General features: G+C 40.7%; 1 protein-coding gene across 1 annotated transcript in view; it reads left to right on the forward strand.

Annotated features, from left to right (window-relative positions):
* The first annotated feature begins 2,820 nt into the window (after positions 1 to 2,820).
* Positions 2,821 to 22,454, forward strand: part of LOC139765805 (glutamate receptor ionotropic, kainate glr-3-like) — a 65,904-nt gene continuing 46,270 nt past the window's right edge. The window contains exons 1-5 of the mRNA XM_071693597.1: positions 2,821 to 2,904; positions 3,403 to 3,506; positions 5,844 to 5,934; positions 17,452 to 17,610; positions 21,935 to 22,082. Coding sequence (XP_071549698.1) covers positions 2,821 to 2,904; positions 3,403 to 3,506; positions 5,844 to 5,934; positions 17,452 to 17,610; positions 21,935 to 22,082 — 586 coding nt within the window. The remainder of the gene's footprint in view (positions 2,905 to 3,402; positions 3,507 to 5,843; positions 5,935 to 17,451; positions 17,611 to 21,934; positions 22,083 to 22,454) is intronic.

Genomic DNA, 22,454 nt, shown 5'->3' on the forward strand with positions numbered 1-22,454 from the left:
TATTTCCCTAAGGGGCGATCATAGCCTAGCAGTAGCGCTCCCGCCTGTTGCACAGGGGTCCCGGGTTCGATCCTGGCTGTTGGAGGTTTGTATGTTACATGATATATATATATATATATATATATATTTTTTTTTTTTTTTTTTTTTTATACTTTGTCGCTGTCTCCCGCGTTTGCGAGGTAGCGCAAGGAAACAGACGAAAGAAATGGCCCAACCCCCCCCCCATACACATGTACATACACACGTCCACACACGCAAATATACATACCTACACAGCTTTCCATGGTTTACCCCAGACGCTTCACATGCCTTGCTTCAATCCACTGACAGCACGTCAACCCCTGTATACCACATGACTCCAATTCACTCTATTTCTTGCCCTCCTTTCACCCTCCTGCATGTTCAGGCCCCGATCACACAAAATCTTTTTCACTCCATCTTTCCACCTCCAATTTGGTCTCCCTCTTCTCCTCGTTCCCTCCACCTCCGACACATATATCCTCTTGGTCAATCTCTCCTCACTCATTCTCTCCATGTGCCCAAACCATTTCAAAACACCCTCTTCTGCTCTCTCGACCACGCTCTTTTTATTTCCACACATCTCTCTTACCCTTACGTTACTTACTCGATCAAACCACCTCACACCACACATTGTCCTCAAACATCTCATTTCCAGCACATCCATCCTCCTGCGCACATCTCTATCCATAGCCCACGCCTCGCAACCATACAGCATTGTTGGAACCACTATTCCCTCAAACATACCCATTTTTGCTTTCCGAGATAATGTTCTCGACTTCCACACATTTTTCAAGGCTCCCAAAATTTTCGCCCCCTCCCCCACCCTATGATCCACTTCCGCTTCCATGGTTCCATCCGCTGACAGATCCACTCCCAGATATCTAAAACACTTCACTTCCTCCAGTTTTTCTCCATTCAAACTCACCTCCCAATTGACTTGACCCTCACCCCTACTGTACCTAATAACCTTGCTCTTATTCACATTTACTCTCAACTTTCTTCTTCCACACACTTTACCAAACTCAGTCACCAGCTTCTGCAGTTTCTCACATGAATCAGCCACCAGCGCTGTATCATCAGCGAACAACAATTGACTCACTTCCCAAGCTCTCTCATCCCCAACAGACTTCATACTTGCCCCTCTTTCCAGGACTCTTGCATTTACCTCCCTTACAACCCCATCCATAAACAAATTAAACAACCATGGAGACATCACACACCCCTGCCGCAAACCTACATTCACTGAGAACCAATCACTTTCCTCTCTTCCTACACGTACACATGCCTTACATCCTCGATAAAAACTTTTCACTGCTTCTAACAACTTGCCTCCCACACCATATATTCTTAATACCTTCCACAGAGCATCTCTATCAACTCTATCATATGCCTTCTCCAGATCCATAAATGCTACATACAAATCCATTTGCTTTTCTAAGTATTTCTCACATACATTCTTCAAAGCAAACACCTGATCCACACATCCTCTACCACTTCTGAAACCGCACTGCTCTTCCCCAATCTGATGCTCTGTACATGCCTTCACCCTCTCAATCAATACCCTCCCATATAATTTACCAGGAATACTCAACAAACTTATACCTCTGTAATTTGAGCACTCACTCTTTTCCCCTTTGCCTTTGTACAATGGCACTATGCACGCATTCCGCCAATCCTCAGGCACCTCACCATGAGTCATACATACATTAAATAACCTTACCAACCAGTCAACAATACAGTCACCCCCTTTCTTAATAAATTCCACTGCAATACCATCCAAACCTGCTGCCTTGCCGGCTTTCATCTTCCGCAAAGCTTTTACTACCTCTTCTCTGTTTACCAAATCATTTTCCCTAACCCTCTCACTTTGCACACCACCTCGACCAAAACACCCTATATCTGCCACTCTGTCATCAGACACATTCAACAAACCTTCAAAATACTCATTCCATCTCCTTCTCACATCACCGCTACTTGTTATCACCTCCCCATTTACGCCCTTCACTGAAGTTCCCATTTGCTCCCTTGTCTTACGCACCCTATTTACCTCCTTCCAGAACATCTTTTTATTCTCCCTAAAATTTACTGATAGTCTCTCACCCCAACTCTCATTTGCCCTTTTTTTCACCTCTTGCACCTTTCTCTTGACCTCCTGTCTCTTTCTTTTATACTTCTCCCACTCAATTGCATTTTTTCCCTGCAAAAATCGTCCAAATGCCTCTCTCTTCTCTTTCACTAATACTCTTACTTCTTCATCCCACCACTCACTACCCTTTCTAAACAGCCCACCTCCCACTCTTCTCATGCCACAAGCATCTTTTGCGCAATCCATCACTGATTCCCTAAATACATCCCATTCCTCCCCGACTCCCCTTACTTCCATTGTTCTCACCTTTTTCCATTCTGTACACAGTCTCTCCTGGTACTTCCCCACACAGGTCTCCTTCCCAAGCTCACTTACTCTCACCACCTTCTTCACCCCAACATTCACTCCTCTTTTCTGAAAACCCATACTAATCTTCACCTTAGCCTCCACAAGATAATGATCAGACATCCCTCCAGTTGCACCTCTCAGCACATTAACATCCAAAAGTCTCTCTTTCGCACGCCTGTCAATTAACACGTAATCCAATAACGCTCTCTGGCCATCTCTCCTACTTACATAAGTATACTTATGTATATATATATATATATATATATATATATATATATATACATATATATATATATATATATATATATATATATATACTCACTCCAATATTTCAGATTGCTGGTACCTAAGTCAATCGTGTGGAGATGGAATACATGAAAGAAAGTAAGCCATCAACAAACATCACGTCCATGGCAGACGAAAACACCATCAAGATAGCTGCAGGGGAGGTCAGTAAGCAGTTCCTGTGTCTTCACACGAATCATACTTTACTGTAACGTTGGAACAAAAGATGAAGAAACAAATACGTAGTGAGAGTATGTGTCACTTCTTCGACAAGTGAACATGTTAAGTGTTTCTCTATTGAAAGACTTAAAGTAGCTGATCAGCTGGTGCTTAAATGTAGTTTTGGTAATGTTTGTTTGGTGAATGTGTCATGCAGTTTCTCACTTAATGACCATTCAATATACTCGACAGCTATTGCCCTTCATGAACATATGTAATGACAATAAAGTTTATTGAATAATTTGTCATATATGGCTTACTGGCTATGTCTTCATATCTTCACATCTTCCAGCATTCATAATACAGATGGTAGTGTTCAAGTGAAGTGGAGTTCCTGAAGAAATGAAGTATCTGACTCTAAGTCTATGGAAGGCTGCTGCACATATTATGGACACGGAATCAAGAATGAAAAGAAATTTGACGAATTTCACTTTATTCCTCAGTGGATGCCTTACGGATCACTGGTGGCTCTGGATGACGGAGGATACACGATGGCAGGGCCGCTGAAGGAGCTGCTGGACGTCTTCACACGCTACATACCGATGGAGTAAGTGAGGAGAAAGAGATATGTTGCGGGAAGACGTGGTAGCGGTAGGTACATACAGATTACATAGGGAAGGTGGCAAAGATGTAGCTGCAGTAAATTTGACAATTGCAAAGAACTCAGGAAATTGGAAAAATTTCCAGTTTTCTGTGGTCTTTGCTGCTATCTCATATCATACATCTCAGTAAACTGGGAAATGTACGATAGCAGCCATCTGGGTCGGCTGTACATTAAGTACAAAGCCTGAGACAAGAAACGTCGAGTAAGTCTGGGGAAGCTTATCAGTATATTAGGTCGAGCCGGCACTGAAGGTCGAGCTAGCAGTGAAGGTCGAGCTAGCAGGGAAGGTCGAGCCAGCAGTGAAGGTCGAGCCAGCAGGGAAGGTCGAGCCAGCAGGGAAGGTCGAGTTAGCAGGGAAGGTCGAGCCAGCAGGGAAGGTCGAGCCAGCAGGGAAGGTCCCAGCAGGGAAGGTCGAACCAGCAGTGAAGGTAGAGCCAGCAGGGAAGGTAGAGCCAGCAGGGAAGGTCGAGCCAGCAGTGAAGGTCGAGCCAGTAGTGAAGGTCGAGCCAGCAGGGAAGGTCTAGCTAGCAGGGAAGGTCGAACCGGCAGGGAAGGTCGAACCAGCAGGGAAAGTCGAGCTAGCAGGGAAGGTCGAGCCAGCAGGGAAGGTCGAGCTAGCAGGGAAGGTCGAGCCAGCAGTGAAGGTCGAGCCAGCAGTGAAGGTCGAGCCAGCAGTGAAGGTCGAGCCAGCAGGGAAGGTCTAGCTAGCAGGGAAGGTCGAGCCAGCAGTGAAGGTCGAGCCAGCAGTGAAGGTCGAACCAGCAGGGAAGGTCGAACCAGCAGGGAAGGTCGAACTAGCAGGGAAGGTCGAGCTAGCAGGGAAGGTCGAACCAGCAGGGAAGGTCGAACCAGCAGGGAAAGTCGAGCTAGCAGGGAAGGTCGAGTCAGCAGAGAATGTGAACATATGCTTGATCATGCAGTTACGAAGCAGTAGACATGTGCAGTAGCCTGAGAATATGTATAGTAGTCTGAGAACATGTACAGGAGTATGAGAATATGCACAGTAGTCTGAGAATATATAGAGTAGTCTGAGAACATGTACAGGAGTATGAGAATATGTATAGTAATCTGGGAAAATGCACAGTAATGTGAGATTATGTACAGCAGTCTGAGAACAGACACAGTGGTCGAAGAGCATGTACAACAGTTTTAGAAAATGTACAGTAGTATGAAAACATGTACAGTAATCTGAGAACATGTACTGTATAGTCGTCTGAGATCATGTTCACTAGTGTGAGAACATGTACAGTTGTCTGAGGACATGTATAATAGCTTTAGAATATGTACAGTGGTTTGAGAATATGTACATTAGTCTGAAAACATGAACAGTGGTAAGAGAACATGTGCAGTAGTTTGAGAACATGAACAATAGTCTGAGAAGGTTAACAGCTGTATGAAAGCGTGTACATTAGCCTGAAAACATTTGCAGTAGTCGTAGAATGTTAGCAGTAGTCTGATAGCGTATACAATAGCCCAAGAACATGTACATGGGAACATGTTTAGTTGCCTAAGAACATGTATAGTAGTCTGAGAACATGTAAATCAGTCTGATAACATGCATAGTACCCTGAGAACGTGTGAAGTAGTCCGAAAGCATGAACAATAGTCTGAAAACATGTAGAGTAGTTTGAGAACATGTACAGTAGTGTGAGAACATTAACAATTGTATGAGAAAATGTACAGTAGTCTAAGAATATGTACAGTAGTCTGAAAATACGTACAGTATTCTGGGAGCATGTACAGTTGCCTGAGAATATGGTCAACAGTTTGAGAGCATTCACAATAGACTGAAAGCATGTACAATAGTCTGAAGACAAGTACAGCAGTCTGAGAGCATGTACAGCAGTCTGAGAGTATGTACAGCAGTCTGAGAACATAGTCTGAGTAGGAGAAATCTGCTGTTCTAGCTGCGATTATTTTCGTGGGAAGGATGGAGGCTGGCTGGATGGTGCCTCTAGGGATAGTTGATATCAAATGCTGCTTCTGTACAGTTTTCCTTTTTTTTTTCTTTCTTTCTTTCGCCTCAGAACTCAAGAGATCGAACAATGATGTTTACAAGCAAAGCTGCAGGCGTATCTGTACAAATTCAAGATATTTAGGAAAATTTTAACTTCAAAGAGAGAGAGAGAGAGAGAGAGAGAGAGAGAGAGAGAGAGAGAGAGAGAGAGAGAGAGAGAGAGAGAGAGAGAGAGAGAGAGAGAGAGAGAGAGAGAGAGAGAGAGAGAGAGAGAGAGAGAGAGAGAGAGAGAGTTCAAAGTTATATGCCTTCCTTCTTGCCAGGTACGAGCTGGTTCCACAACTGGACACCGTGTGGGGCGTCAGGCTACCTAATGGCTCCTGGACTGGCATGATGGGCCGAGTCCACAGACAGGTTAGTACTGCACACACACACACACACACACACACACACACACACACACACACACATACACAAACACACACACACACAGACACACACACACATACATTTCGCATGTTGTTCACACTCCACACAAGGACAAACCCTAGAATATTATACTCAGGTTTGGTCACCGCACCTAAAGAAGGACAAAGAGCTAATAAAGAAGGCTTAGAGGATAGCAACAGAGATGTGCCAGCATTACGAGAGCTAAGTTATTGAGAAAGGCTAAAGGCCATACATTTATCTACCATGGAAAACCAGATTGTTGATGTAGACAATAACCACTTCTTCGAAAGATGTGGGAACACAACAACCGGAGGACATAACATGATATTGAGTTGTGAATTATCGCGATAACTGATCAGGTCGGACAAGAGGAGGCGAGGTTGAATGACACATGTTGGAGAAGCTTTTGGTTCTGGATCAGAATGATTTCTCAGTGGATAAAGCCGAGTCAGCACACGTTCCTTTTTTATAAAAGTTCTCTTATCTCCCCTGAGAACAGCTTTGCAATGATTTCTAACAGATATGAGAGGGAAGTTGGTTTCTGGGGAAGGAAAGAGCTTCATAGTCCAGTACGCACAGTCCTTAATGCAGTAGACATAAGAGCAGGAGCGATCAAATCATGTTTGAGTAGAAATGATTTAGAAGATGCAATACAGAACTCCATCCCAGCGTTCAGCACAACATGAGGCGTCCAGACCGGAGCAGCAGTACCAATCCCAGGGAAAGTAAAATACATAGCTGCAGAGGGATGACCACTGAGCTCTCTCAAATTGCTAAATGTGGCGTTTTGAGGGGAGACAGAGGGTGTGTGTGTGTGTGTGCCCAGTAGAAAATAATAGAGATAAGATTGTTTTGTATGCTCTAACAGAGAAGCCAGCTGTGTTGATGTCACAAAGTCTTTTTGTAATTTAGAAAAATACAATAATTTAAGTAATGATAATATCAATATTTGCAAGGCTTTAGTGTATGCCAGTTTGTCAAAACCAGTGGAAGCTAATTGCCCTAAAAGATTCATAAGAGCTATTAACACCTTAAAAAAAGACAAGGATATACATATTACTAAAGCAATAAGGCTAACACTGTTGTGATTTTAGACAAAAGTAACTATTTGTCTAAAATGAATGATCTTCTAAATGATAACACAACATATTCTAAACTTAGTAAAAATCCCTTAGAAGCAGTTAATTCCCATTTCAATAAAGAAATGAAGTTGTTGTTGAAAGGTAACATTTCTCTTGTCAAAAATTTGTCATCTTTGTCACCTTCATTGCCATATATGTATGGACTTATCAAAACACATAAACAGAATTTCCCAGCAAGACCTATAGTTAGTTCAGTAGGCTCCATCACATATAAATTATCAAAATGGTTAATTTCCTTATTAAGCCCTTTAGTGGGTAAGGTATCAAATTCTAATTTCATGAACAATGTAGATTTAGTCAACAAGCTAAACAATATCAATATTAATTTTGATTTCAAACTAGTTAGCTTTGATGTTTCCTCACTTTTCACTAAAGTTCCAGTTGATGACCTTTTAGAATATTTATTTGATGTCTTGGATGATATTCATTTACCTGTTTCAAAGTCTAATTTCAGTGAACTGATAAGATTGTGTATAAAAGACTGTGTATTTCAGTTTGATGGAGATTATTATGCTCAAAAATTTGGTATGGCAATGGGTAACCCTCTTTCACCTGTACTAAGTAATCTTTATATGGAATTTTTTGAAACAAAATTACTAAAGGATATCTTACCTTCTAATGCAATTTGGTTTAGGTATGTAGATGATGTTCTTTGTGTTTGGCCAACAAACGAAAATTTACAAATATTTCTCCCTTTACTTAGCAATTTAGTACCTTCCATCAAATTTACTGTAGAAAATGAAAATAATGGTATGTTACCATTTTTAGCTTGCATGATCCATAGACAAGGAAACAAGTTTAAGTTTAGCATATAGAGAAAACCCACCAATGTATGCTCATATATCCATTACTACTCATCTCAACATGACAGAGTTAAATTATCATCATTTCAATCTATGTTCCTAAGGGCATTACGTATTTGCAGTCCAGAGTTTATTAATGATGAGTTTGAGAAGATATATTCTATTGGATCTAAGTTAAAGTACCCTAGATCTTTCATTGATAAATCCCTTAAGTTAGCAAAAAAATAATTTTATAGACTTGAGCCCAAACCTCCCATTGACACCAAGAATATTTTAGTTCTCCCTTTTAATAATAATTTCACTTTGCTTCCCATGTTGCTTAAATCCTTTAATGTAAATGTTGCCTTTAGCAACAATAATACTATAAAGAATATCTTAATCAGGAATTCACCAGAAAATTCTCTTGGTTGCATCTCTAAAGTTCCTTGTGGAAACTGTGATAAATTTCATGTTGGTCAGACTGGTAAGGATCTTTCTGTTAGACTTAAGCAACATAAATATAGTATAAGAACGGGACAAGAATCAAATGCCTTGTTTAATCATGTTAAAAACTATGATCATTGTATTGACTGGAGTAACGCCATCTCAGTTGTTAACTCTAACTCTATTACCAAGAGAAATATCATTGAATCTTCTATTATTAAATACACAAAGAATTATAATCTTAATATTAGTGATGGTCTATACAAATTAGATAACTTTATTGTTGATTAGATTTGTAAAATGCTAAGTTTATGAATGCTCGTTGTATGTTTTGGACAATCACATGTTTACCAAATGGCGTCCTAGCTTCGTCTCTTCGATGTATATCAACTAACTGTTATATTCCTCTCTTGTGTCTCCCCTGATGATGTGATTATTACACGAAAATGCACTTGGGAACTTTTCATGTTTCATTTTTCCCGTGGACTTATAGGAATATATATATATATACATATATATATATATATATATATATATATATATATATATATATATATATATATATATATATATATATATATATATATATATATAAGTATATATATATATATATATATATATATATATATATATATATATATATATATATATATATATATATATATATATATATATATATATATATATATATATATATATATATATATATATATATATATATATATATATATATATATATATCTTCCACAGAGCATCTCTATCAACTCTATCATATGCCTTCTCCAGATCCATAAATGCTACATACAAATCCATTTGCTCTTCTAAGTATTTCTCACATACATTCTTCAAAGCAAACACCTGATCCACACATCCTCTACCACTTCTGAAACCACACTGCTCTTCCCCAATCTGATGCTCTGTACATGCCTTCACCCTCTCAATCAATACCCTCCCATATAATTTACCAGGAATACTCAACAAACTTATACCTCTGTAATTTGAGCACTCACTCTTATCCCCTTTGCCTTTGTACAATGGCACTATGCACGCATTCCGCCAATCCTCAGGCACCTCACCATGAGTCATACATACATTAAATAACCTTACCAACCAGTCCACAATACAGTCACCCCCTTTTTTAATAAATTCCACTGTGGAAGGTATTAAGAATATATGGTGTGGGAGGCAAGTTGTTAGAAGCAGTGAAAAGTTTTTATCGAGGATGTAAGGCATGTGTACGTGTAGGAAGAGAGGAAAGTGATTGGTTCTCAGTGAATGTAGGTTTGCGGCAGGGGTGTGTGATGTCTCCATGGTTGTTTAATTTGTTTATGGATGGGGTTGTTAGGGAGGTAAATGCAAGAGTCTTGGAAAGAGGGGCAAGTATGAAGTCTGTTGGGGATGAGAGAGCTTGGGAAGTGAGTCAGTTGTTGTTCGCTGATGATACAGCGCTGGTGGCTGATTCATGTGAGAAACTGCAGAAGCTGGTGACGGAGTTTGGTAAAGTGTGTGGAAGAAGAAAGTTAAGAGTAAATGTGAATAAGAGCAAGGTTATTAGGTACAGTAGGGTTGAGGGTCAAGTCAATTGGGAGGTGAGTTTGAATGGTGAAAAACTGGAGGAAGTGAAGTGTTTTAGATATCTGGGAGTGGATCTGTCAGCGGATGGAACCATGGAAGCGGAAGTGGATCATAGGGTGGGGGAGGGGGCGAAAATTTTGGGAGCCTTGAAAAATGTGTGGAAGTCGAGAACATTATCCCGGAAAGCAAAAATGGGTATGTTTGAAGGAATAGTAGTTCCAACAATGTTGTATGGTTGCGAGGCGTGGGCTATGGATAGAGTTGTGCGCAGGAGGATGGATGTGCTGGAAATGAGATGTTTGAGGACAATGTGTGGTGTGAGGTGGTTTGATCGAGTAAGTAACGTAAGGGTAAGAGAGATGTGTGGAAATAAAAAGAGCGTGGTTGAGAGAGCAGAAGAGGGTGTTTTGAAATGGTTTGGGCACATGGAGAGAATGAGTGAGGAAAGATTGACCAAGAGGATATATGTGTCGGAGGTGGAGGGAACGAGGAGAAGAGGGAGACCAAATTGGAGGTGGAAAGATGGAGTGAAAAGGATTTTGTGTGATCGGGGCCTGAACATGCAGGAGGGTGAAAGGAGGGCAAGGAATAGAGTGAATTGGAGCGATGTGGTATACAGGGGTTGACGTGCTGTCAGTGGATTGAATCAAGGCATGTGAAGCGTCCGGGGTAAACCATGGAAAGCTGTGTAGGTATGTATATTTCCGTGTGTGGACGTGTGTATGTACATGTGTATGGGGGGGGGGTTGGGCCATTTCTTTCGTCTGTTTCCTTACGCTACCTCGCAAACGCGGGAGACAGCGACAAAGTATAAAAAAAAAAAAAAAAAAATATATATATATATATATATATATATATATATATATATATATATATATATATATATATCCCTGGGGATAGGGGAGAAAGAATACTTCCCACGTATTCCCTGCGTGTCGTAGAAGGCGACTAAAAGGGGAGGGAGCGGGGGGCTGGAAATCCTCCCCTCTCACTTTTTTTTTTTTAATTTTCCAAAAGAGGGAACAGAGAAGGGGCCCAGGTGAGGATATTCCCTCAATGGCCCAGTCCTCTGTTCTCAACGCTACCTCGCTAATGCGGGAAATGGCGAATAGTATGAAAGAAAGAAAGATATATATATATATATATATATGGCGGAATGAGTGCATAGTGCCATTGTACAAAGGCAAAGGGGATAAGAGTGAGTGCTCAAATTACAGAGGTATAAGTTTGTTTAGTATTCCTGGTAAATTATATGGGAGGGTGTTGATTGAGCGGGTGAAGGCATGTACAGAGCATCAGATTGGGGAAGAGCAGTGTGGTTTCAGAAGTGGTAGAGGATGTGTGGATCACGTGTTTGCTTTGAAGAATGTATGTGAGAAATACTTAGAAAAGCAAATGGATTTGTATGTAGCATTTATGGATCTGGAGAAGGCATATGATAGAGTTGATAGAGATGCTCTGTGGAAGGTATTAAGAATATATGGTGTGGGTGGCAAGTAGTTAGAAGCAGTGAAAAGTTTTTATCGAGGATGTAAGGCATGTTTACGTGTAGGAAGAGAGGAGAGTGATTGGTTCTCAGTGAATGTAGGTTTGCGGCAGGGGTTTGTGTTGTCTCCCTGGTTGTTTAATTTGTTTATGGATGGGGTTTTTAGGGAGGTGAATGCAAGAGTTTTGGAAAGAGGGGCAAGTATGAAGTCTGTTGTGGATGAGAGAGCTTGGGAAGTGAGTCAGTTGTTGTTCGCTGATGATACAGAGCTGGTGGTTGATTCATGTGAGAAACTGCAGAAGCTGGTGACTGAGTTTGGTAAAGTGTGTGAAAGAAGGAAGTTAAGAGTAAATGTGAATATGAGCAAGGTTATTAGGTACAGTAGGGTTGAGGGTCAAGTCAATTGGGAGGTAAGTCTGAATGAAGAAAAACTGGAGGAAGTAAAGTGTTTTAGATATCTGGGAGTGGATCTGGCAGCGGATGGAACCATGGAAGCGGAAGTGAATCATAGGGTGGGGGAGGGGGCGAAAATCCTGGGAGCCTTGAAGAATGTGTGGAAGTCGAGAACATTATCTCGGAAAGCAAAAATGGGTATGTTTGAAGGAATAGTGGTTCCAACAATGTTGTATGGTTGCGAGGCGTGGGCTATGGATAGAGTTGTGCGCAGGAGGGTGGATGTGCTGGAAATGAGATGTTTGAGGACAATGTGTGGTGTGAGGTGGTTTGATCGAGTAAGTAATGTAAGGGTAAGAGAGATGTGTGGAAATTAAAAGAGCGTGGTTGAGAGAGCAGAAGAGGGTGTTTTGAAATGGTTTGGGCTCATGGAGAGAATGAGTGAGGAAAGATTGACCAAGAGGATATATGTTTCGGAGGTGGAGGGAACGAGGAGAAGTGGGAGACCAAATTGGAGGTGGAAGGATGGAGTGAAAAAGATTTTGAGTGATCGGGGCCTGAACATGCAGCGGGTGAAAGGCGGGCAAGGACTAGAGTGAATTGGATCGATGTGGTATACCGGGGTTGACGTGCTATCAGTGGATTGAATCAGGACATGTGAAGCGTCTGGGGTAAACCATGGAAAGTTGTGTGGGGCCTGGATGTGGAAAGGGAGCTGTGGTTTCGGGCATTATTGCATGACAGCTAGAGACTGAGTGTGAACGAATGGGCTTTGTTGTCTTTTCCTAGCGCTACCCAGCACACATGAGGGGGGAGGGGGACGGTATTCCATGTGTGGCGAGGTGGCGAAGGGAATGAATATAGGCAGACAGTGTGAATTGTGTGCATGGGTATATATGTATGTGTCTGTGTGTGTATATATATGTGTACATTGAGATGTATAGGTATGTATATTTGCGTATGTGGACATGTGTGTATATACATGTGTATGGGGGTGGGTTGGGCCATTTCTTTCGTCTGTTTTCTTGCGCTACCTCGCAAACGCGGGAGACAGCGGCAAAGCAAAATATATATATATATATATATATATATATATATATATATATATATATATATATATATATATCTGGGGATAGGGGAGAGAGAATACTTGCCAAGTATTCCCTGCGTGTCGTAGAAGGCGACTGAGAGGGGAGAGAGCGGGTGGCAGGAAATCCTCCCCTCTTGTTTTTTTATTTTTTTAGTTTTTCAAAAGAAGGAACAGAGAAGGGGGCCAGGCGAGGATATTCCCTCCAAGGCCCAGTCCTCTGTTCTTAACGCTACCTCGCTAACGCGGGAAATGACAAATAATATGAAAGAAAAAAATAAAGATATATATATATATATATATATATATATATATATATATATATATATATATATATATATATATATATATATGTATATATATATATATTTATCCCTGGGGATAGGGGAGAAAGAATACTTCCCACGTATTCCCTGCGTGTCGTAGAAGGCGACTAAAAGGGAAGGGAGCGGGGGGCTGGAAATCCTCCCCTCTCGTTTTTTTTTTTTTTTTTTTTTTTTTTTTTTTTTTTTTTCCAAAAGAAGGAACAGAGAAGGGGGCCAGGTGAGGATATTCCCTCAAAGGCCCAGTCCTCTGTTCTTAGCGCTACCTCGCTAATGCGGGAAATGACGAATAGTATGAAAAAAAAAAAAAAAAAAAAAACATATATATATTGTATATATATATATTTTATATATATATATATATATATATATATATATATATATATATATATATATATATATATATATATATATATATATATATATATATATATATATATATATATATATATATATATATATATATATATATATTCTATTTGCTTTGTCGCTGTCTTCCGCAAGTAAACAGACGAAAGAATGGCCCAACCCACCCACATACACATGTATATGCATACACGTCCACACACGCACCTAAACATACCTACACATCTCAACGTATCCATATATATACACACACAGACATATACATATATACACATATACATAAATCATACTGTCTGCCTTTATTCATTCCCATCGCCACCCCGCTACACATTGAATAAAAACCCCCTCCCCCTTCATGTGCGCGAGGTAGCGCTAGGAAAAGACAAAGGCCACAATAGTTCACACTCAGTCTCTAGCTGCTATGTAATAATGCACCGAAACCAGACCTCCTTTCCACATCCAGGCCCCACAGAACTTTCCGTGGTTTATCCCAGACGCTTCACTTGGCCTGGCCCAACTCATTGACAGCACGTCGATCCCGGTATATCACATCGTTCCAATTCACTCTATTCCTTGCACGCCTTTCTCCCTCCTGCATATTCAGGCACCGACCACTCAAAATCTTTTTCACTTCATCTTTCCACCTCCAATTTGGTCTCCCACTTCTCGTTCCCTCCACCTCTGACACATATATCCTCTTGTTCAATCTTTCCTTACTCATTCTCGCCATGTGATCAAACCATTTAAAAACACCCTCTTCTGCTCTCTCAACCACACTCTTTTTATTTCTACACATCTTTTTTACCCGATTATTACTTACTCGATCAAACCACCTCACACCACATAATGTCCTCAAACATCTCATTTCGAGCACATCCACCCTCTCTCGTACAACTCTATCCACAGCCTACGCCTCGCAACCATATAACACTGTTGGAACCACTATTCCTTCAAACATACCCATTTTTGCTTTCCGAGAAAATGTTCTCGACTTCCACATATTTATCTACGCTCCCAGAATTTTCGCCCCCTCCCCCACCCTATGATTCACTTTCGCTTCCATGGTTCCATACACTGCCAAATCCATTCCCAGATATCTAAAACACTTCACTTTCTCCAGTTTTTCTCCATTCAAACTTACCTCCCAATTGACTTGACCCTCAACCCTACTGTACCTAATAACTTTGCTCTTATTCACATTTACTCTCAGCTTTCTTCTTTCACACACTTTGCCAAACTCAGTCACCACCTTTTGCAGTTTCTCACATGAATCAGCCACCAGCGCTGTATCATTAGCGAACAACAACTGACTCACTTCCCAAGCTCTCTCATCCACAACAGACTGCAAACTTGCCCCTCTTTCCATAACTCTTGCATTCACCTCCCTAACAACCCCATCCATAAACAAATTAAACAATCATGGAGACATCACACACCCCTGCCGCAAACCTACATTCATTGGGAACCAATCACTTTCCTCTCTTCCTACACGTACACATGCCTTACATCCTCGATATAAACTTTTCACTGTTTCTAACAACTTGCCTCCCACACCATATTTTCTTAGTAGCTTCCACAGAGCATCTCTATCAACTCTATCATATGCCTTCTCTAGATCCATAAATAATACAGAGAAATCCATTTGCTTTTCTAAGTATTTCTCATATACATTCTTCAAAGCAAACACCTGATCCACACGTCCTCTACCACTTCTGAAACCACACTGCTCTTCCCCAATCTGATGCTCTGTACATGTCTTCACCCTCTCAATCAATACCCTCCCATATGATTTCCCTGGAATACTCAACAAACTTATACCTCTGTAATTTGAGCACTCACTTTTATCCCCTTTGCCTTTGTATAATGGCACTCTGCAAGCATTGCACCAATCCTCAGGCACCTCACCATGAGTTATACATTCACTACATAACCTTACCAACCAGTCAACAATACAGTCACCCCCTTTTTTTAACAAATTCCACTGCAATACCATCCAAACCCGCTGCCTTGCCGGCTTTCATCTTCCGCAAAGCTTTTACTACCTCTTCTCTGTTTACCAAGTCATTCTCCCTAATCTTCTCACTTTGCACACCACCTGGACTAAAACACCCTATATCTGCTACTCTATCATCAAGCACATACAACAAACCTTCAAAATACTCACTCGATCTCCTTCTCACATTACCACTTCTTGTTATCACCTCCCCACTTGCCCCCTTCACTGAAGTTCCCATTTGTTCCCTTGTCTTACTCACTTAAATTACTTCCTTCTAAAACATCTTTTCATTCTCCCTAAAATTTGATGATACTCTTTCACCCCAACTCTCATTTGCCCTATTTTTTACCTCTTGCACCTTTCTCTTGACCTTCTGCCTCTTTCTTTTATACATCTGTCAGTCATTTCCATTATTTCCCTGCAAAACTTTCGTCCAAATGCCTCTGTCTTCTCTTTCACTAATAATCTTACTTCTTCATCCCACCACTAATTACCCTTTCTCATCTGACCACCTCCCACGCTTCTCATGCCACAAGCATCTTTTGCACAAGCCATCACTGCTTCCCCAAATACATCCCATTCCTTCCCCACTCCCCTTACGTTCTTTGTTCTCTCCTTTTTCAATTCTGTACTCAGTCTCTCCTGGTACTTCCTCACTCAAGTCTCCTTCCGAAGTTCACTTAATCTCACCACTCTTTTTACCCCACATTCTCTCTTCTTTTCTGAAAACCTCTACAAATCTTCACCTTATCCTCCACAAGATAGTGATCAGACATCCTCTCCAGTTTCACCTCTCAGCACATTAACATCCAATAGTCTTTCTTTCGCGCCCTATCATTTTACACGTAATCCATTAACGGTCTCTGGCCATCTCTCCTACTTACATATGTATACTTAAGTATATCTCTCTTTTTAAACCAGGTATTCCCAATCATCAGTCCTTTTACAGCACATAAATCTACAAGCTCTTCACCATTTCCATTTACAACACTGAACACCCCATGTATCCCAATTATTCCCTCAACTGCCACATTACTCACTTTTGCATTCAAATCACCCATCAATATAATCCAGTCTCGTGGATCAAAACTGCTAACACACTCACTCTGCTGCTCCCAAAACACTTGAATCTCATGATCTTTCTTCTCATGCCCAGGTGCATATGAACCAATAATCACCCATCTTTCTCCATCCACTTTCAGTTTTACCCATATCAATCTAGAGTTTACTTTTTTACACTCTATCACATGCTCCCACCACTTCTGTTTCAGGAGTAGTGCTACTCCTTCCCTTGCTCTTGTCCTCCCACTAACCCCTGACTTTACTCCCAAGACATTCTGAAACCACTCTTCCCCTTTACCCTTGAGCTTCGTTTCACTCAGAGCCAAAACATCCAATTTCCATTCCTCAAACATACTACATATCTCTCATTTTTTCTCATCTTGGTTACATCCACACACATTTAGACACCCCAATCTGAGCCTTCGAGGAGGATGAGCATTCCCCGCCTGACTCCTTCTGCTGTTTCCCCTTTTAGAAAGTTAAGATACAAGGAGGGGAGGGTTTCCACACCCCCGCTCCCGTCCCCTTTAGTCGCCTTCTACGGCACGTGAGGAATGCGTGGGAAGTATTCCCCGGGGATATATATCTATCTATCTATCTATCTATCTATCTATCTATCTATCTATATATATATATATATATATATATATATATATATATATATATATATATATATATATATATATATATATATATATATATATATATATAGATAGATAGGTAGATAGATAGATAGATAGATAGATAGATAGATAGATATACATATATATCTTATGAAGATGCAATGTTGATTCAAAATATCTGATCAATATATTCGTTCATCAGGAGGTGGAGTTAGCTGTGGGTCCCTTTGTTATGACTCCTCAGAGAGCCAACATCAGTGACTTCTCTGTCCCACTGCGTCATGAGAACTTCGCCATCCTCAGCCCACGACCTGACCTGCTAACTGACCTGTCAGGTTTCCTCAAGCCCTTCACTGTCCAGGTATGTAACATGAACTCTGAGCGTTGCTCGATTCATGGCGAAGTCACTTTATTATGATCAGTATCCTCGATCTTCACTGTATGTTGTTAATTAGGTTGTAGTGGGAGGTGGTGACTGTGTGCAGTGTGTTGTGTGTATTGTCTATACTAATTGTGTGTTTTTTGGACTTCTTGGATTTCCTCTTTTTTTTTTTTGTCTTTGCGTTGGACTAATTTCATTTTTTCCTGTTCTCTGTCCATGATGACTGTACATCGTTGTACTTGTATGTAAGGCTGACGAAGAGTTGCATCCTTCATGTACATCAGATGAAATAGAAGTCTCAAAGTCTGAGAGAAAATCGAGAGATTAAATTTAGACACGATTTCTTCATCAACGTCACCTGCAAAGTCATAAATTGGAAAGTTAAATAAACTGTACAAATGATAGCAAAATCTTCTAGTCTGTTGAGACGACGCAACTCATGTTTGGCGGGTTTCTCTCATCTTGATTTGAACATAAACCAACAGAAATTTGGATGTAGAAATGCGATACGCTATCATTTATGAGCTACTTCAAAGTTAGATTTACTTCGGACGGCATTTTCACTCACATTTCATCAGAAGGAGCCGTTGTGAGGCCTCACACTCATGTGCACATCGATGTTATCAAACCAGTGGCAAGTATCGCCATACGTTCTCCGTAACTGAAGGTCAGTTAGCAGCTGGTGTGGTAAGGGCGCTATATCTTGGCTGTCACGTATGATCCAGGGACCAGAGAGATCTTAGGACGCCTCACGGACACATGAGAGAACCCAGTAACTTTCTGACTGAAGATCATCAAGGGATTACAACAATATTAGAACACAATCAAGGTTCTTCACCTGGCCAGTCGTGGTTACGGACACACACGTAAACAAAGCAAAAAAGTTTATTTACAAGAGTGATGGAACAGGAATATATACACTCACGTAGCACTTTATCATCGTAAGGTACATTTGTCAAAGATCGTACACATATTGTTTACTAGGTACAGCATTTCTCCGGTTCATTAAGTAGTGTATAACTTTGGTTCACTATGCATAGTATACCTCTGGATCATTAAGTAGGGCATACCTCTGGTTCACTGTGTATAGTATACCTCTGGATCAGTAAATGCAGTATACCTCGGATGCACTAAGTATAGTATACCTCTGGATCACTAAGTACAGTGCACCTCTGGTTCACTGAACACAGTATATCAGTAGTTCACAGAGTACGGTATACCTCTGGTTAAATAAGTACAGTATACCACTGGTTTACTAAGTACAGTATACCACTGGTTCCCTAAGTAAAGCCTACCTCGAGCTCACTAAGTACAGTATATCTCTGGTTCACTATGTATAGTACATCTTTGCTTTACTAATTACGACATACTTCTGGTTCAATAAGCACAGCATATCTCTGGTTCACTAAGTAGATTATATCTCTGGTACGATAAGCATAACATACCTCTGGTACACTAAGTATAACATACCTCTGGTACACTAAATATAACATACCTCTGGTACACTAAGTATAACATACCTCTGGTACACTAAATATAACATACCTCTGGTACACTAAGTATAACATACCTCTGGTACACTAAATATAACATACCTCTGGTACACTAGGTACATCATATCTCTGGTACAGTAAGTAGAGTATACCTTTGGTTCACCCGAGTCTTGTAATTTGGGATAAATATCAGATATAATCAGAACGATCTCACAAGTTTGGGAATGTCGCAGTGTTCAAACTGCAGACGCATAAGATTGTTAGGTCTTCCTGGAAAATTGCATGGGAAGGTATTGAATAAGAGGTGAAGGCATATACAGAGCATCAGATTGAGGAAGAGCAGTGTAGTTTCTTATTTATATTACCACACATCTCCCTTACCCTTTCATTACTTACTCGATCAAACCACCACACACCACATAATGTCCTCAAGCACTTTATTTCCAACACATCCTCCCTCCTCCGCACAACCCTATCTGTGACCCATGCCTCACAACCATATAATGTTGTTGGAACCACTATTCCTTCAAACAAACCCATTTTTGTTCGAGATAACTTTCTCTCCTTCCATACATTCTTCATCGCTCCCAGAGCCTTGGCCCCTTCCCCAGTCCAGACTCACTTCCGCTTCTATGGCTACAACCGCTGCTAAGTCCACTCCCAGATATCTTAAACACTTTACTTCCTACAATTTTTCTCCATTCAAACTTACATCCCAGTTAACCTGTCCCTAAACCCTACTGTACCTAATAACCTTGCTCTTATTCACATTTACTCTTAACTTTCTCCTTTCACACACTTTCCCAAACTCAGTCACCAACTTCTGCAGTTTCTCATTTAAATCAGACACCAGAGCTGTATCATCAGCAAACAACAACTGACTCATTTCAGAGGCCCTCTCATCCCCAACAGACTGCATACTCACCCCTTTCTCCAAGACTCTTGCATTTACCTCCCTAACCACTCTATCCATAAACAAATCAAACAACCATGGGGACATTACACACCCCTGCTGCAGACCAACATTCACTGGGAACCAATCACTCTCATCTCTTCCTACTCGTACACATGCTTTACATACTTGGTAAAAACTTTTCATTGCTTCTAACAACTTACCTTCCACACCATATACCCTTAAGACCTTTCGCAGAGCAACTCTATCTACCGTATCATATGCCTTTCCCAGATCCATAAATGCTACATACGAATCCATCTGTTTTTCTAAGTATTTCTTACACACATTCTTCAAAGCATACACCTAATCCACACTGCTCTTCACTCTCTCAATCAATACCCTCCCATATAATTTCCTAGGAATACTCAACAAACGTATGCCTCTGTAATATAAACATTTACCTTTATCCCCTTTGCCTTTGTACAATGGCACTATATGTGCATTTCGCCAATCATGAGGTACTTCACCATGGCCTATACATACACTGAACATCCTTACCCACCAATCAACAACACAGTCACCCCCTTTTTTAATAAATTCCACTGCAGTACCATCCAAGCCAGCTGCCTTGCTGGATTTCATCTGCAAAGCTTTCCCTTCCTCTTCTCTGTTAACCAAACCATTCTTTCTGACCCCTCTCATTTCGCACACCATCCCGACCAAAACACCCTATATCTACCACTCTATCATCAGACACATCCAACAAACCTTCAAAATATTTGCTCCATCTCCCTTTACTTGTTATTACTTCCCACTTACCCCTTCACCGATTTACCCATTTGTTCTCTTGTCTTGCGCACGTTATTTACCTCCTTCCAAAACATCTTATTCTCCCTAAAATTTATGATACTCTCTCACCCCAATTCTCATTTGCCCTCTTTTTCAACCCTAGCACCTTCCTCTTGACTTGCCGCTTTCTTTTATAAATCTCCCAGTCATTTGCACGCCTTCCTTGCAAGTATCGTCCAAACGCCTCTCTTTTCTCTTTCACTAACAACTTTACTTCTTCGTTTCACCACTCACTACCCTTTCTAATCTGTCCACCTTTCTCATACCACATGCATCTTTTGCGCAAGCCATCATTGCTTTCCTAAATACATTACATCCTATTCCTCATCCACTCCCCTCATGTCATTTGCTTTCACCCTTTGCCATTCTACACTCAATCTCTCCTGATACTTCCTCACAGAAGTCTTCTTTTCAAGCTCACTTACTCTCAACACTCTCTTCTCCCCAAAATTCTCTCTTCTTTATTGAAAATCTATACAAATCTTCACCTTCGCCTCCACAAGATAGTGATCAGACATCCCTCCAGTTGCCCCTTTCAGCACATTAACATCCAAAAGTCTCTGTTACACGACTATTAGTTAACATCATTTACCACGTAATCCAATAATGCCTCTTGACCAACTCTCCTACTCACATACGTATACTTATGTTTATCTCTCTTTTTAAACCAGGTATTTCCAATCACCAGTTTTTTTTTTTGAGCGCACAAATCCACAAGTGTGTGTGTATGTGTGTGTGTGTGTGTGTGTGTGTGTGTCTGTGTGTGTGTGTGTGTGTGTGTGTGTGTGTGTGTGTTTGTATGTGTGGGTTTGTATGTAAAACACTAAAGTTTCATTTAGTGTCGATTAAAGAAAAATATGTGTATAGACCTACTTATATGTCAGATACCATGAGTGACTTTTGTGTCTTAGTTAACACATATCAAAGCCTCGCATCCCTTCAATATTGCTACCATATTCAAAGTACCTGTCGAATGACGTCATTCAGTTGTTGTTCCCATTTTGAGTTGGTTACAAAAGTTGTGTCAAGTGAACCATTCATCTCTTACGATCTCTCTCCTCAACAGGTGTGGCTGCTGATCCTAGCCAGCTTACTAGGCGTCAGCAGTACCATGGTGTGTGTAGTATGGTCTGAGGGCAAGATCTTCAAGCTAGTGACGAGAAATGTGGTCACAAAGTCTCTCACTTGGATGTTACTTACACTTACACAAGAAAGTAAGTCTCACAAGTATAAGACGTCACTTAAGCAACATCTGATACATCTATGTTACTTAAAGTAGATATTTCCACTCATGATTTTGAAGAAATCATGAAACATAAACACAGTTTTTCTAAGTTTATATATATTTCTACAAGAGACTTCACTATGAATTACTGAAGTCTCACGAGCACAACTCCTCTGGTGACAGGAGACGTGGAAGCGTTACTTAGGATGACGTTATGGAGGTATTCCTCTAAGTGTAACATTCTGTGGGTCTTGCTCACGCAGTCTGGGCGAGGATCTGACGTGGCTGTGTTGGACGGGCTTAACACTGTCAGTATCGCTGGCCCTGTCAGACAATCATCTGTGTACTATGTCCAGTCTGA

Source organism: Panulirus ornatus, chromosome 56 (genome assembly GCF_036320965.1).
Source record: "Panulirus ornatus isolate Po-2019 chromosome 56, ASM3632096v1, whole genome shotgun sequence".
Lineage (NCBI taxonomy): Eukaryota > Metazoa > Arthropoda > Malacostraca > Decapoda > Palinuridae > Panulirus > Panulirus ornatus.